At 41.8% G+C, this 17,201-nt stretch overlaps 1 protein-coding gene across 3 annotated transcripts in view; it reads right to left on the reverse strand.

Annotated features, from left to right (window-relative positions):
* PTPRN2 (protein tyrosine phosphatase receptor type N2) overlaps positions 1–9,687 on the reverse strand; it is a 670,936-nt gene extending 661,249 nt beyond the window's left edge. For all 3 annotated transcript variants that reach the window (XM_075082381.1, XM_075082380.1, XM_075082379.1), the window contains exon 1: positions 9,403–9,687. In XM_075082381.1, coding sequence (XP_074938482.1) covers positions 9,403–9,520 — 118 coding nt within the window. In that variant the 5' untranslated portion in view covers positions 9,521–9,687. The remainder of the gene's footprint in view (positions 1–9,402) is intronic.
* Between the last annotated feature and the right edge of the window lie 7,514 nt (positions 9,688–17,201).

Below are 17,201 nucleotides of genomic sequence, written 5' to 3' on the forward strand. Positions count from 1 at the left end.
GCAATCATCCCCTGTATTTAATATATGTTGGTAAACTGTAATTATGAGCTGACCTAGTTAACTAAAATAAACCTCCAGGTAGGTAGTACTAACAAGAATATTTTAACAACTTTGAAATTTCACTTCATAACTGAGGAAAGGGAAAATTGCAGAATCTGACTCCAGATTTCAAGGGTTAAAAAAAAACCAACCCCAAAAACACCCCAAAAAAGAGACATTTCTGAAATGTAGATCAAATGATAATCAAAATTCTAAAAGGAATACCTTGTGCTGAAGAATTTGGGGCGGCAGGCGGGGGGGTTGTCTCTGCCAGCTGTGTCACTAACTCCAAGATGTGTTCACCTACCTAAATGCTTGATGATATTTACCTTGGTATCTTGGCTTCATTAATATCCAGCTATTTCCAGAAAGTCATGACAGATGTATAATATTTCCCAAATTTTCCTTTTCCCCCTTTTTTTCTTCCTTTAGGACATAAGTAAGAAGTGGGATAGTCACCAGTGGCTACAGCCTTCTCCAGCAAATGGAAGGGGTTGCTATAATCCACAGGGTCATACCACGAAAACAAGAAACAGTGTTTAGCCAAGAAGCTGGGATGAAAGGTGAGGCCAGGTCACAGAAGCAGTTGGGTATAATATTTTGCTAGTCTGATTAAGGCACTGCACTGACTACATACTGAGAATACTGAGCTGTGCTAATATCTAGAAAAGGAAAGAAGATTTTATGAGTAATAGCTCACTGAAGATATTTGATAGCCTAAGATCTATCATATCAGATATCAAATAAAGCTGAAATATAATCAGCAAGTATATAAAGTACTCCACAAGCTAAACTAAAATTATAACAAATCATTTTGCCAAGAGAAATACACTATGATGTATACATCCTTTAAAAACTAGAATAGACATTCACATTCTTTGGTGGTGATTTATCTGCATTTATCAAGGGTTATGACCTTCGATTCCACATTTTTAATTCAGCACTGAAGAGTAAATAGAATTTAATACCTGACTTACAAATCAATTCTGTAAGAAAGGTCAGGTTAATAGGAGACTATCTTTTATAAAGACACAAGTCCCTTCCAACTCAAGATATTCTACGATCCTATGACTCTGTGATTCTAAGTCACAGTTTCATGCCATGGAAAACTCAGGGGCAATAGTGGCATGACCAAATCCTATTCCCAAACCCACCTCCCTGTTGCCATTTCACAGATACCAGCACTAATACCAGCACTGTTTTCACTGCTTGTGAGCAAGGCTGTGATTCAGATCCATTTTTTGTTTTCTTTTCTCTTTTTTCACCCAAACCAACACCCTTTACAAAGGCAAGATCAAGCAGTCACTGGCAGGAATGTAATAAACTTTTATTATTGCCAAACATTCTGTACTGCAAAGCTTCAGCCTGATAATAGTTGAAAAAACCACACTTTTTTAACACAGAAACTCTTCTTCAGGCCTGAAGATGAGGCATGACCTACCAGGTGAAGTAAAGCCGTCGTCTGAACCAACTGCCCTGAGTTTAACTGAACTGTATTAACCAACTAAAAAAGGTGTAGAGGAAAGATAGCCCTCCTGGTGCAGAGCAGAATATTAACAAGAGGAGAGGTTACAACATCTTTAGCCCTTTTAGGACAGCAACAGACAGACAGGTAATTAGCTCCTGCATAATAATGACAGCAGGAGATTTCTGTGTGCTAGAAATCCAAAATATCTTTCAGCTTTTCAGCATCCAAGGTTGATTTTTGTAAGCTATTTTGTAGAATTTGCTGAGGTTCAAACTTGAAAGATCAATGATTAATTTGGGGGGAGGGAGTAAAATTGGTATTTTTACATGTATCTCGATATTTCCTGACTTTTGTTGAACTTTTTAAGTTTATTATAATATGTAGTATCTGTTTGGTCTCAGTTGCACTGTTTTCTATGAGGACATCTGGAGGTATATTACATTTTGGGAGGCACATATATCTCTGTGCATCACCTTGATTTCAAGCTTATGTAACAATCATTGCATGCTGTTAAGCTATGACTGAAAGAAAAGACCTTACACCCACTACAACCAGCTGTACTTCCCATAAAACTTCTAGTTACTGATTTTTACACATTAAAATAGCTTGTTTTATCAGTGTTTGAAGCAAAGTAGGTATGCAATGTTAAGTGCTAACTCTTCGTTCAGAGAGACTGTACATCAACAAACTATGTTTAGTATTTAAGCATGCTTCACTGAAAGAAACTACAGGAATAATGCAGTAAGATGCAGCAATTTACTAAGCTACTTTACTTCTCAAAAATTCCTTCACAAGAGGAATAAATAGTATAAAGTTAAAGCCCTCTAATCTTTTCAGAAAAAAAGGTCCCTTATTCTCTGATGAGCACAGCTGTTCTGAATGGCATACTGTCATTGGGAATGCTGCACTGTATTGACGCTATGAAATGGCTGATGTAAAAATTGAGCCCTTCCACCCCCCTCACACGTAAGCCCCTAAAACTCACGTAAGAAAACTCAGTAATCGTATGTGCACATTAACCTCCATGCTCTTCATGCTTTCTCTTGACTGTCCAAAACTAGCAAGTCTTCATGGTCCCCTTCCTCCAGCTCTCCCATACCAGACTCCCCTACCATTTCTCTGTCTTACCTACCTGCAGACCTCCTGTTCATTCACCTGCTTTTTTCCCTTCGCTTGCTCATGTCATTGTGCCTGTTTCTCCTCTGCCTCATTCAGAGGACACCTTCATTTGTTTGCAATTACCAGAGGGTGATTTTCTCAGACAGATTTTCTCACTTGTTTCATTCCCTTATGTGACAAACCTGCCTGACTGTTCACAGGACCTTCCTAAACAGCTTACTTGCAAGACCTTTATATCTCAATGTCCTGTCTGTGGTTTTAAGGTAACGTAGTAGGTGATCCTCAACCAACTTAACTTCAGTTGAAGCTACACTGTTAGTATCACCTCAGTGATGAGAGACAAGTGAATCACTTTCCAAATATGCTTACCTCTCCCCAGGTTTAACCTGAGCATCTGATTTTTAATAGCTACGGTTCAGTCTCTACCATGAAGATATTTACACATTTATCTGACCTATGTTAGATATGTACAGTTGGGTAAAATTAATTGAAATTTATAAACTAGGTACAGGTTAAAAGGAGCCTCGAGTGATTAGCTCAAGTAATCACATTCAGTTAGATGCACCCCACCCCTTACATTAAGAGAAATAAATCCTTTCTATTCCCAGAGCAGTTTCTCGTAGTCTACATGCATTTTCTGACCCCATTTTTGCCACAGCTTTGGCCTAAATGAATGAATTTATATTTCTATTTTGTGAATCCCTTTGCCTTCTTGTCACCTTGCCTTGTTTTCTCATGCCTCAAACTGGCCCACTGAAAATCTCAGTTTTGCTGCTGCATTCGTCTGTCTTTTCCATGAGAAAAAGTAACTCCACCCAATATTAAGTTTACATCTTTACAGATCATATACAACTCGCTAGTCTCCATTCCTGATCTCCAATTCCAATAATTTTACTTCTACTAAACATTTCATTTCTCATTCCCTCTTCTAAACTTCCACATTCCCAACATGCCTCTATTCCTTGGCATCTCTTCTGATTGTTTCCCTGAAAACATGCTCTTCATCTGCATCTTCACCTGCTTATTCTTCATTTGCAAACAAAACTGTGTGACCAGCAACAACATCACTTACTGCCTCCCTAGATTTATTAATAATTACTATGCTGAGCCTAACCAAATATACATCCAGCTCACCATCCTGTCTTTGACGGAGACTAGCAGTGGACTTTGCCTCTTTGATACTTTCTCTCCTTTGCCAATTTTATCGCCAAAACCAAACTGATCTTTCCTCCAATCTTTACTGAATGCCATCCTAAATCTGCCTGTAAACACCAACACAGATTTTAGCAAAACACTACATATACTGATTTTGTAAGAATAACTTCAGAGAGTTCACCTAAACTTTAGGCTACAGTGTAAGTGGGATGAGGCCAAAATATGTATCGTTTTCAGGAAGTTGCAATATACACTGCCTTTTGGCTTCTGCAGGTCTTCTCGTGGATTTGGATATGTATGACAGCCAGTAATCACCTACACCCGACCTCCTGTCTGTAGGCTCTCTTTCCAGCCAATGGAAACCTGTCCAAGGCAGGAGACCTCAACTCCCTGCTCATCAGGGGGCTGCACTACCTTCAGGGACTGCAGTTGCCTTTTTCTCGCTAACGGCAGCCTCTCCACATTGGCGTTTACAAGCGTTGCTGTTCACTGTAACAAAGGACACGGGCAACTGCCTATTTGTCATCAGTGTGTCAACATTAACTACCCTTTGGTATTTTAGCAGAACTGCCCAAATATTCCAGGATCTGACAAGCAGGAGTAACCTAATTTCCTCTCAGTAGGCTGACCGATGGCATGGTATGAGGATGGTGTGGTATGATGAAGTTTTTGGGACTGGTACTATTTCTTTGTAGCAAGAAATGAAGGAAGACAGTAGGAATATTCTGTTTTATTTCACCAAATACAGAGAAATGTTGGAATACACTTAGGTAGGAAGCAGAAACAAGCTTGTATTTGCAAAAACTTGCCTGTTTTCTCTCAATCAAAAAGAAAAAAAATCTCCCTAGAAATCCTATCCTATGAACAGCCTTTAGAGGACCCTGCAATGACTTCCTTTTACTGGTCGAGAAATAATTGACTTCCTGTCCATCTGAAACTTCCAACAAAAACAAGTTAGATAGTAAAAAGATATTGCAGAACAGTTATGGCATGATGCCAAAAGCATTAATGCATATTCTTACTTTTAATTCAGTGGAACTAGCAGATAGCTATGCCTTGATACCAAGCTACTTTCAAGCTGATTGATTACTTAAGAAAAATTTCTAGAATATACAAAAATACTTTTGACGGAGGGAAGCATACATCTTCCTACGCTGAATCCTTCACGGTCTAAGCACACAGCATGGTCTTAATTACATTATTTTGTTGATATTTTTATTTGCTAGCATTATATCATAAATTACACTCCATCGTCAATAATTACATCTGATCAACACATATCAAAATACCTGAGTGCCTATGAGAAGTTCCAAATTAATGTAACTGGAAAGTCAGGCAATTTTATCCACTGAACAGATGGCAACACTGTAATTCTCCTACTTTCTCAGCCAGTCTGCTACAAGCCTCAACCAGCGTTTTGATCCAAATGCTTCTGAAGTCAATGGGAAGGCTGACATGGACTTTGGTGCGGTTCAGCTCAGCTCAGAATTGCTGCAGGAAGCAAAATTTCCATTCTCATGGATCTCCAAGACAGTTGACGATGATGGCTGAGAACAACAGTTATGTTAATTTTGTTATGGCAGCATCTATCCAAGAAGAAATAAACCAACATTTACTTTCTTGCTTTTCCCTATGAAACACCCATAGACAAAAGCTCTTTGCTACTACTTGCTTTGGATTGTACTTGAAGTACTGGACTGAAAAGCAAAAAAAAATTGTATATTTTCATCTCGCCCTCTCTATTTCATTCTCTTGTAATTTAAGAACCAACACTGGAGAAATGCTTTCCACCAATGGTAAATGAAGTCCCTGCTTTTGTAATTTCTTACCTGTGATCAACTTCCCACCCCATGTCTGAAATATTTTTTTCAGCTGTTAAACACACGCACCATACTTTGTGAAAGTCCTGCAATTAACATGCAACGTTTTTAAAAAGTCTTTGAGTAAAGTTTCTAACCTCAATTACATTTAAAGAGTAGTGAAATGTACATCACTGACTTTTCTCACTGTATGTGACAGGTAATCACAGCTACAGGTTTAGAAGAATCTTTCATGTTTATAAGCTGAAATGTGACCAACTTGTCTTTTTGTTAGTGAGTTAAAAACTAAATCCACAGGCATTTGACTTCCAAAAATTTTGCATATGATGATTTGAATACAACTTTGAAGGAACTTTTACATGGTGTATGGAACACCTGTTTCCAGAAATTTCCACAGCATATTAGTGTACTCTTTTAAGAAGAAAATGCAGACCAAAAAATGGGACAGCACGCAGCACAAAAGATCAAATTATAGTGCAAATTATACTGAAGGTTGTAAGCATCATTTTACACATTAGAGGTCAATGTGAAGGCACAGTACTCTCTTTTCCAATACATATGAGGATGACTTCTGCTGTAAAGTATTGGTATTTTAGGACTAATGAAATAATGTAATAAAGAATGTTCACAGTTTACTTTGTTCCCAAGTTCTCTACCTCACCCAGCCTATCTAATATGAAAATAAAAAACACTGCAACCTTCCGAATCGGTTAGTCTACTTAAAAAGCTGTACAACTGCGTGAAAATACTTTAACTGTTGGAGTTGCAATTTTTACTGAAGTAACTGCTTAGTGTTTACTTAGAAGGCATTTTAAGTTCAACCACTTCCTCAGCATAATTATTTGCTAATAAGAAAATGCCTCATTTAAAAAAAAAATCCATACAACCATTGCTACAGGAGCAGAATAACCCAAATCTGTGGAATTTGGCAAACTTGATCAGGATATACTGTTCACAGATTATTACTTTGTAGAACACTTAAAAATATGTTCCATAACCTTAGACGGACTGTGTCTTATGAACAAATAAAGATTTATTTAGAATACTAAACTCCCAGCCCAAGTGTTTCATCAAAGACTAATGAACTCGTCTGATTTTCTTTTTCTGTGTAAAAGATAAGAATCTCTCTCCTGGGCTAAACCTGGGCAAGAGGCAGAGAGAGAGGAAGGGCTATAATTTTCCTCATTTATTCACATTTAAAATGATACTATAAATGCCAAGCAATGGAAGAATATGTGCTTTTGTTGACAGAATCTTATAAATACACCCTCCCACCAGAGCAATCTACAAAGCCTCATTAATTATATAGGCAAAAGCAGCACAAATCCAAATCTTTCATCTTATTTAACTTTAACTTTAAAACTTCCAATTTCTTACACAGGTTTATAAGTATGTTACAAGATAAACAGGTCACCATTTGGAGATGATTGCTATATTGGAAAGCATAGACAAAAGTTAACCAAAATAAAGAGGAAAAGAATGAAACTGGATGAAAACATCCTATGAAATGGTAAAGGTCATGAACTTCTACTTCTGAACCAACTTTTAGGAAGACTTTCTGACACACTTAGTAATAGCAAGAAATTAATAAAAAACTGTTTCTATAATTACATGGGTTTTAAGGCAGTTTTCAGCACATATTATAGAGGTTTCATAATGCATCTGTGTTCAATCCTCAGTTGAAGAGATGGGACTGTGCACAAGAAGAAACCAAACTAGTATCTTCCACCTATAACCACAAAAAAATCCCAAAACTCAGATACCTTGTAAAATTAGAGTTGCATCTCCTGATTGCATCTAAAAATTGTAGTCTAAAATTGAACAGAATCTCTTGTAATAAATAGTTTGAACTGAAGGTTAATGGAATCTGAAACACTGGTCAATAAAAGAAATAAAGGAACTCTAAGGGAAGAGACAGCTCAAACGGTTTCATTTCCAGCAATGCAAACATTTTTCTGCATCTTGTCAAACACAATAAATCCTTTCCCATCTTTCACAGAGATCCGTGAGATATCAGTCGGTTCCCTATCCCAAAAGAAGTTTTACTGCTATTGAAATATTTCTGAATTATACCTCCCAGACCACTGGATTCCCTGTGTAAAAATCAAGCCTGCTCTTCCCCCACTCTCTTCCACGCAATGCCAGCCTTGACTGTCAGGCAGACATCCTTGCTGAGGCAGAAGCACAGGAAAGCTACAGGGAAGTGACAAACACACAAGCATTGTTTTGTAGCTACAAAACACTGAAAAATATTTTGTGACCCAGACTGATTTGCAGTTCATGTTTAGGGAGAGAGAATCAAAATCTGCCTAGTTTGAAAGCACAATGTATAGCCTATTGCATTATTAAAGGTAACAATCACAGCTATTACTTTCAATATTTTTATGCAAGCTTTCTCCTCAGCAGATTAGGAGAAACTGTCTATATCTATAGCAACCAGGAGAGACGAGGGAGGGATATATCCAGTCCAAACCGTTTCTCCTTAAAACCTTGCATCACTACCTTCACTACTGCAAGCATGTAATAGCTCATTTTTATTGCCACTTGACCGAAGCCTCATTAAAAACATGGTCAGCTGGTTTTAATTCCTTCTTAATAAAGAGAATGTACATGAAGAAGACTGCACTGATACTTCTGTGGGAGGCTTCCTTTGTTACTTAAAGTAATTTTATTTTTTTCTCTTAGAAAAAGATTTCTTAGGAACAGCTAGTTTAGCTTTCACTCTCTGATCTCCATATCCACTCTAGGTAGGTAATCAGCTGGGAAAAAATACAAAATTCTGCAAGTTATGACCTTCTTGACTTAAAGTGAGTTTCAGAGAGATACTGTAAGTGAAACGAGACTGACTGTATTAGTAGATATCATTGGAGAAAATTCTGGTGAGCATACAGTCATGAGTGCCTCAGTGCAAGGAGAAGGCTGCCAGGGAGAGTGGCACAGGAGAACAGCACTGATCTTATACACATCAGAGTTTGTTTTCAGGATCCCTTTGTGTTAGTGTGGGTCATTTTAGCAGGTGAGGGTGTTTATGGCAGACAGTATCTTCTAAAAGAGGCAGGGTTTGGTCGGAGAACGTCTCAATGGAAGGAGGCTGTTTAATGGTCTTCACTGGGCAGCAATGGGCATTTTTAGACACCTCTAAAGCAGCCTTAACCGGGAGCCCGTCCTGACTTCCACCTCCAGTAGGATGGGTTAGGGGTGGACACCGGCGAGGGCTGGGCTGCACCTGGGGGTCTGTGGCCGGGGCATTTCCTGTGGTTTCCGAATATGAGGGCAGCTGAGTGGGCTGAATCCAGTGAACTGGGCGGAGGGTTCAATACGTGGAGGCTGGATGCATTTTTGGTGACTCCCCACCGGCGGACCTCGACTTTAGGGGCCTCGTGATTGTCGCGGCGGAAGTTTTCAGCGTGTGGGGAGACTTGGTGAGACCGGGGCCGTCCCCCGGGATCCCGCCGGGACACGCAGCTGGGGCGGCCGGGGCCCTGGGCCGGCCTCGGGGTGACCAGGTGCCGGCGGGGAGAGGCGAGACCCGGCAGGTGTGAGGGGCCGGCGGCCGGCCGCGAGGACGGGCACCCTCAGCGGGCGGCTCGCCATGAGGAGCCAGAGGACGGGGCCCCTTAGCGGGAGCCGGTCGTGAAGGACGGGAGGACGGGCCCCTCACCGGCAGCCGTGCGGGCGCGGCCGCCGGGGCCCTGCCGAGCTGCCGCTGAGGAAGCTCTTGGGCAGCAGCGGAGGGATTGGGGGGACGGCGCGGCCCCGCTCCCCGCCAGCCCCACGCCTCCCGCCCCTCTCCCCACTCACCGATCCGCGCCTCGGCGGCGGCTCCGGCGGAGGGCGGCTGGCTGCGCGGGGCGGCGGCGAGGACCTGCAGCAGCGGCGGCAGCAGCAGCGGGAGGACGGAGCCGAGCGCCCCCATCATGCCTGGTCCATCGCAGGCGGCTGTCCCGCTCCCCTGCGCGCCGCCGCCAGCCCTCACTCCATGCCGCCCGCCCGCCCGCTCTTTGCTCCCGCAGCCGCTCCCCGGCTCCGGCGAGAAGCAGCCGCAGCAGATTCAACACCCGGGACAGCGACCGACGCCGCCTGCCCGCCCCCGAGCCGGCCCCGCCCCGCCCCGGCCCGCCCGCCCGGCAGGCTCGGCGAGGGGGGGCAGCTGGCTCCCGCTCCACGGCGCCGCCTCCCGCTCCCCGCCGCGCGCTCCCCGCTCGGCCGGCCGCGGGGCAGGGCCCTGCCCTCCCTGCCGGGACCGCGGGGTAGCGGCCCCCCCCGCCGGCGGGGTGAGGGCAGGGGAGGTGCCCCGGCCCCGAAACCGCCCCGGGCCCTGGCGAGGCTCCGCCTGGGGCGGGCGGCAAGTCCCTGGACGCTGCACGGTCCCTGCGCCGCCGGGCGAGAGGGATCGTTCCCGCCAGAAGGGCTGATCCCTCCAATCCCCCATAAAGATGGCTGAGAATGGGAAGGGAGTCATTAAATATGCTTGTTCCACACACCTGTGCGTAAAACCAATCCAGCCCCTGTCAAAGTTTTGTCATGAAAAACATGCTCACTCTCCAGCCAGGAGGTGGGCTCTCCCTGTGGCCTTCTCAGTGGTGGTTATTTAACACCGGGTTTTCCACATAAAATTTCTTGCTGCCCTGAAGGATTTTATGAGCCCTCAGGTAAACACCTCCTGCAGCTGAGGTGCGCGTGTTTTCCCAGGAGATGTCTGCGCCGGTGACATGTTTGACCTCCATCTCCTGTCCCCGATTCACTCCACCTGAGTGGGAGCACTCGGTCTGGGCTGCCAGAGGGAGCAGGAGTCTCAGACACGAACCCTTGACTCCCTCCTCATCCGCAGGCTCTCATTTTCCCACATACTCAGTGTAATAATATTTCCTTTAACTTAATCCTTTAACTTAAATTTCCTTCAATTTAATCCTTTAACACAGCAGTCACAGTCACTGAGGTGAAACAGCGCAGCTGCCATGCCTCCTGGCAGGGGATGGATATTTGAATGGGACAGCCAGTGCCGTGACATGGCAAGTGACGGCCGGTCCCAGCCCCATCCATCACCCTAACATCTGCTTTATTCCTCCCTGGTGTTTCACATTCTGCTAATCTTCTTTATACCTGAGGTAAACAGCTCTAACTATACTCCCTGACATGCTTCGTCCCTGGCTTTAGATAGGTAAAAGTTGTAAGACATGAAATGGCCTTGCCATAGACTATGAAATTAAATAATGGAAGCCCACAGAACAAGCTAACCCTGGAAGAGCACAGCCGCTGCTTGCTCACCTCAAAGGTGAGCCAACATGTCCAGACCCAGGTGGACACCAGGACTCCTGACACCACGTTGGGACCAGCTGGGATGTGCCATGGGGTGGTCAGCCAAGCCTGGGGGCCCAGGTTGGAGCTTTGCCCCAGGCTCTGGGTGGGAGCTCGTGGGTGACACACAGGGCACTTACGGCTCCTGGTGCACTGACAGACAGTTGCAGACTTCTCTTGTTCTCTCAGTTTTGCTCTGGGGGAAAAGCATGAGCCTCTGCACCCAGGAAAAAGGAGTTATGGTTTCCAGAGATGGTGCAAAATCACCTTCTTTCCTGTGTGGTTAAGGCTGGCAACTCAGATGCAAAAAAGGGCAATATTTGATTCAGAAAAGAGAAAATTCAAAAAAATATATCAATACGGGGTGGTGTTCACTGGCCCAGAGTTTGAAAATGGATTGGATGGTCTTTTCAAGCATTTCTGTCCTTGAGGTCTATTACATGGTTGCTTACATCTGGCAGAGGAGTGGTTTCACTAACCCAAAAGGTCCCTTTACGTCAGGAAAATCAATTTTGACAACTCTGAAAGAAATCTGAGTACTGAAAGGGGAGAAACAAAAAAGGAGGGAAAAGCATTCTATGGAAAGGACAAGATGAGAAATGAAAGTGCTGAAACATAAATTAGTATATTCTCATGGGTTATGCAAACCATCTGGCTTTAAAAGCTAGTAGCAGGAACAAGGGAAAAGGTCATCTGAATTAGCAAAGAACTGCAAAGCAACTGAAGGTAAGAAAGGAGCAAATGGCAGGCACAGCAAGAGAACAAGTTGTTCGTCAAAATACAAAATAGCAGCAGTATTACTGGAAGTCATGGCAGCTCTGCAACGAATGATTTGCATAGCTCCTGTGAATTTATGATCAAATACTATGCAGATTTTAAAACAAAATTAAAATTCTTGTAGCCACTCCATGCAGATGATTATGAGAATAGTGACATTTGTTTAAATACATTTGAAGCAATGTGAAAAATCGAGAGAGAAAGGGCATTCATTGAAGATGGTAAGAAATCCTTCAGTACACAAGGTTAGTCAAGACAGGAGTAAGGTGTCAAGGAAAGGGTAAAGAGTCAACTGGTAGGTGAAGTGGGCATTTGGAAATAACTCAAGCAGCAGTTGTCAGGACTGGAAAGTGTAAGGCGTTCCCTACCTGGTTGTGCTTTACAATTTTATAGTAGGCTGCACCTAGCAAAGATACACAGATCTGTCTTAAAGCCCCAGGAAGGAGGAGATCAAAGCCAGTGGTATTAGGTATAATGTTAATTGTTAATGACAAGTAAAAACTGCGAGACTTGAGTCTGTGCATAAATTAGATGAATAACAGAATCACAGTGTAAATAACATGTTGTGACACATGCAGGCTTCTTGCTGGTTCACAGTCATTTTCTCAAGAAATTTCTCAGGGCCAGGGTTTTTAGTAGTTTGTATAATAAATTAAGCATCAAACTTTAGGTCTACCAAACTTGCTTGTGCTGATTGTTTTTTTTTATTATCACGTTTTCAATAAGTTTCTGAACTGTGGAAAAAGAAATCTTGAAGAGTGTAAGTTATTTGTGAAAACTACTAGAAAGTCTAGAAAAATGATAGTCCATTCCTGAAGTCAGGGATGTTGTGGGGCTGTTACAAAACTGTAGGACTTGGCAGTTTTGCAAAAGGAATAGAAGAGGCTATCAGTAAGTTATTTCTGTAAGGGCATTTTTAAATCTTTTTGGTAAGGGTTTCTAAACCAGTAAAGATACTGAATGGACGCTAAGAGGATAGAATACAGCTCGCCATTGCTACTGTGTCTGGAGGTGAATGTGAGGCTATACAGAAGAATGACATTGGAAATTATAGATCTGAAAATTTCAGCACAGCGAAAACATATTGAAGTTAAGCATGTCCTTAATTGCTGGAGCTGAGTCTTTATATGATACTCATATAGGTGTGACAAACATGGTAGGCAAAGTGAAAGAAGTGCTAGATGATCTATATTGTTTTATACATATGAAAGATGTACATTCTTATCCATGGTAACCAGAGCTGAACAGGAGTTCTTCAAGGAAACACTTTTCTGTCTGAAAATGCTGTGTTGTCTGCCTAAGGTTTTTCATAAGAAACATACATGTTTTAATCAAAAATCAATTAGCAAGTGCCAGAAAAAGACCCAGAAAGGGCCAGAAATGATCCCAGAATGACTAATTGCCTGGTAGCCAGGACACCTGCGTGGGCTGACATTTTGAAGGTTCAAATTTTTGCTCTGGTTGATTCAAAGAGACGACCTAACCATCGGATGATAAGGTCAGCCTCTCCCTTTCTCTCAATTTCACTAAGCCATTTAAGATTATATTAAAAGCAAACAGCCCTGCTAGAAAAGACATCGGTAGACAGAAGTAGTTCAGCGTCGAGGAGGCAAGAAGATGAGTATAGGATTTATTTTATTGATTTAATACTGTTTAGAATGAAATAGTAGGAGTAATGAATTAATAAGCTGGGAACTGTGTTAATGATAGAATTTTTAGAAGAAGAAGAAGAAGAAAAGCTGCCAAAATTACATGAACCAAATATTGGGTGGGGGTAAAACAGAAGATAAACACAGGATTCAGTTAAAGTAGAACAATGCCAGAGAATAATTTAGGGACAAAAATACACAAAGGGGAAAAATAATAGTTATATACTCACAAGTAATTAAGTGATATGAGTAATATGTTGTAAACAGGATTAAAATAATATGTGATAGTTAAAGGCTAAGTATAAGAACTATAAAGCAAAGGTAGCATCTGAGTTTTACTGTGTACTTAGTTACCAAGGTCATGTTTGTAAGCCTTTGCAGGTCTGTTTTTTAATTACAAATGGGAATTATATATGCAAGCACAGGTACACCTGCACGATTGTAGAAATTATGTATGTATATTTGTACAGGATGGAACTGCATGTTTCATCTCAGGATCACAGAGCTATTTGTCAGTTTATGCAAGTATAAAGAAGAGCCTGAACAAAAGGTCAGTTCCAGCTATGCTAAATACCGCCTACCTGCACAGGCAAACACACCCTTAAAAATACAAGCATGAAAATTGCCTTCTTCATTTTCTCTCTTCCTCTCATCCCTCTGTCCTCCCTTCCCCCCTCCCCAAATCAAGGCTTCTTGAGCATGTTAATTGCAGATCATTTGTCCTGTTAATGGGTCCAAAATCCACAGGGAACTATCTATCAGGCAGTTTATCTAAGATTCAGTAACCTAGATATCCTCACAGAGCTTTAAGATGTATTGGGGGTGGGGGTGGGGGTAGGGGTGAAAGAGGAGAGAAAGAGATAAAGAGGTTTGTGTTATATCCACGCCCAGACAGGACAGAATTTAGACTATTTTATTATGTACATTTTCTGGCTCTAAAGGACATGGGTAAAATATTCAAAGCCTGCAGATATATATACAGACACAAAGGGGGTCTTTTGGAGGCTCAGTGCTGCACGTGGAACCTTCACCATGCTTTTTTGAGGGTAGAAAGAGCTGGTTGAGGAGCAGTCACCCTCTTGCACCTTGCTCGTGATTTGAGGACTTCTTTCAGAAGGCTGTGAAAAATAAGGCCAGAAAAACCATCTCTAGAGCCACATCTTGGAGCACCACAGTTACAAGAGAAGAGTACCGATTGCCGCTTTGCATACGGCTGGTGGGAGCAGCCATAAACTCTGTTTTAGGAGGCTGACCAGCACTGGACCCTCTTCAGGATGATCTGGCAAAGACACCCTTTGAACAGTGACTGCAGAACTGTTCACACATGCATATCCCAGAATGTTTTTATTATGCTATTCACTACTGTTGATGGAAAGTGTAAAGTGACAAGATTTCTTTTTAAATTATGGGGCGTATTGTAGAGGCTGTAATAGCTCTTGGGATTTAAAAACTATCAAAAAAGCTAAAAGAAATTTTGCACTGTGCACTCATGTTGAAAAAGTACATTAATGGTTATATAGCTCTGTATATTTGACCCTTTCATTAAGAGAAAACATCACTTATTTCATGTACACATTTATTTAAAATACAGAATTAAAATACTTAATATTTTAAAGCAGTTAAGAATGAAGGATTTTATCCTGCAATATGTCTAAAAAGCCATCCAGTGCCTGAGACACTAAAAGTGTTTCGAGGATGAGAAGCTACACAGAAGCCTGGATTACTGAGGGCTAGAGTCATATACCTTGCTCCATAGTGGTATAAATACTCACTTAAATTTCGATTTGGTGGTTGTATTCCACATTCATGGGCTAAGTTTATTAAAGGAATAGAGAGTTCCTAAAGGGAGAAATCTTTAACTGGTGTAAAAAGGTGTAGCCCAAGGTTGTATCAGCAGTGGTTGTGGTCTTTCTTTCTCAATTATTGAGCATTTCATAGTATAAGTAAAAGTACTTGAAAGGATTTTAGGATCCAAGACAGAAGCTCCTGATTTTCAGTATTAGTTATTTCATATCTATAGAACTAACGCCTATGAGATTTTTAAATTAATTAATACTGAATTCAGTTTAGCATGAAAATAAATATTTGCAGAGTCTAGAAGACGTCAGATTGCTTGATGGAAGACTCTGGTAGGGTTTATTTTATGACTACCACAGCAATTCAGTTGTGCGTAGGAATAGTGTTTTAACGTACTGTTGATTTCCAGTATTTTAAAGCTTTTCTTCTTGTTTCCAAAATTGTATTAGAAAATATCTTTACTCTGGAGCATGCTAAAAGTTTGACTCTAGATATTTCTGCATCACTGAGGAACAGGAATTCAGCATGGGGCCAGAAGAAAAAATCCTTGAGAACTGTGGAACTGTATGACTGATTGATAGTTTGGAAAAGGAAGAGGAAAAAAAGTAGGTTGATTTTAGTTATGTCTAGTAAGCTGCGAGCTGGCCTTTTATTCCCTATGCTGTAACTGAATGATAATGGGTTTTATGTGTTGCTGGAAAGAACAGCTGGAAAGGAGCCTAAAAGGGGGAGCTCAGAGCCTAAGAGATGAAATGCAGCTAGAGAAAATAACCTGTGAGAATAGCAGGAGATGTGACTTACATTAACCCAAAGATATAAATGTGACTCACATTTATATAAAGACCTAAACACCTCTGTATATAAGTGCTTAGGGCAGCATGTTTTGAGCTGACTCCTAGGACTGTAGGAGCCCTTGGTACCAGACCAGCCACTTCAGTGTGCGTGGTAGCTTGGGCTTGTGAGGAAAATTTCCATAATCTCTTCTGCTGGTTTGCTAGGGGTGCAGGAGAGAGCAGCTTCGGTAAATGTAGGCATTTGCAGGTCTGGATCGAACCCAGATTCATTTGAGATTAATTTAAAATTCTAGCTGACTTGTTCAAATACCACTTACGGTGATACCTACATTAAACAGGGTGCTGAAGCAGTGTTCGACATGAAACTGGTTGAAGAGAAGGAAAAGGTGGCATGAAGCAATCTGCAACTAACAATGTATGGATGTTCAGAATCTGCGAGGAGCAAACCTCCCATGTCTCAAGGCAGGGATACAGTACCTGATGAATCCAAACTCTGAGGCCACTTCTGACATCTTTACATCTAGCGTCAGGCTATGGAAGGGAATTTGGGCTTCACTGGGAGAGGGATGGCCTCTATGAGAGCAAGCACGGGTCATGACATGCACTAGAGCTGGCCCCTTTTAACTGAGAAAGGCTTAATTCCCTGCTAATGCCCATCACCTGAGATCAACAGAGGCTAAACTGTGACTTGCCTATCTTGAAGTCACTGGAGACAAATTTCCAAGTCAAAACCACCTGAATTCCTACTGATTTTTATGGATGTTTAGAGCTTTCAGCACAGCTGAAAACCTTACGATCTGAGCATACCAAGGTGGTATATCCAAATTAAATGATTAGACATTAGTAAATTTTTTTTTTTGCAAACAAGTTCTTGTTCTTCATAAACCAGGTTGAAACCCCTAGCTGTGCAATAAATATTTAGATTTGGTTGCCATTGATCAAAATTGATTTGAAATGTCAATAGGGAGACAAATTTTTAAATTAATTAGGTACTTTTAGTGGGAGGGAATTCAGAGTTAAGAAATTATATTTTCATCCATCTTTGCTAATCTGTAAGATTTGATACTTGGTGAATGGGTTTTACAACCGATAACTAATGCCCTGAGATATCCACTCCTCTTGTGCTAAATTAAAGGCTGAATGAGATTACTGCACCTCATCAGGTCATGGAGGACAGGAGAGGTGGTTGAGGACTGCAGGAAAGCAAATGTGACTCCAATCTTCAAAAAGAGCAAGAAGGAGGACCTGGGAAACTATAGGCAAGTCAGCCTCACCTCCATCCCTG

Source organism: Phalacrocorax aristotelis, chromosome 2, assembly GCF_949628215.1.
Source record: "Phalacrocorax aristotelis chromosome 2, bGulAri2.1, whole genome shotgun sequence".
Classification (NCBI taxonomy): domain Eukaryota; kingdom Metazoa; phylum Chordata; class Aves; order Suliformes; family Phalacrocoracidae; genus Phalacrocorax; species Phalacrocorax aristotelis.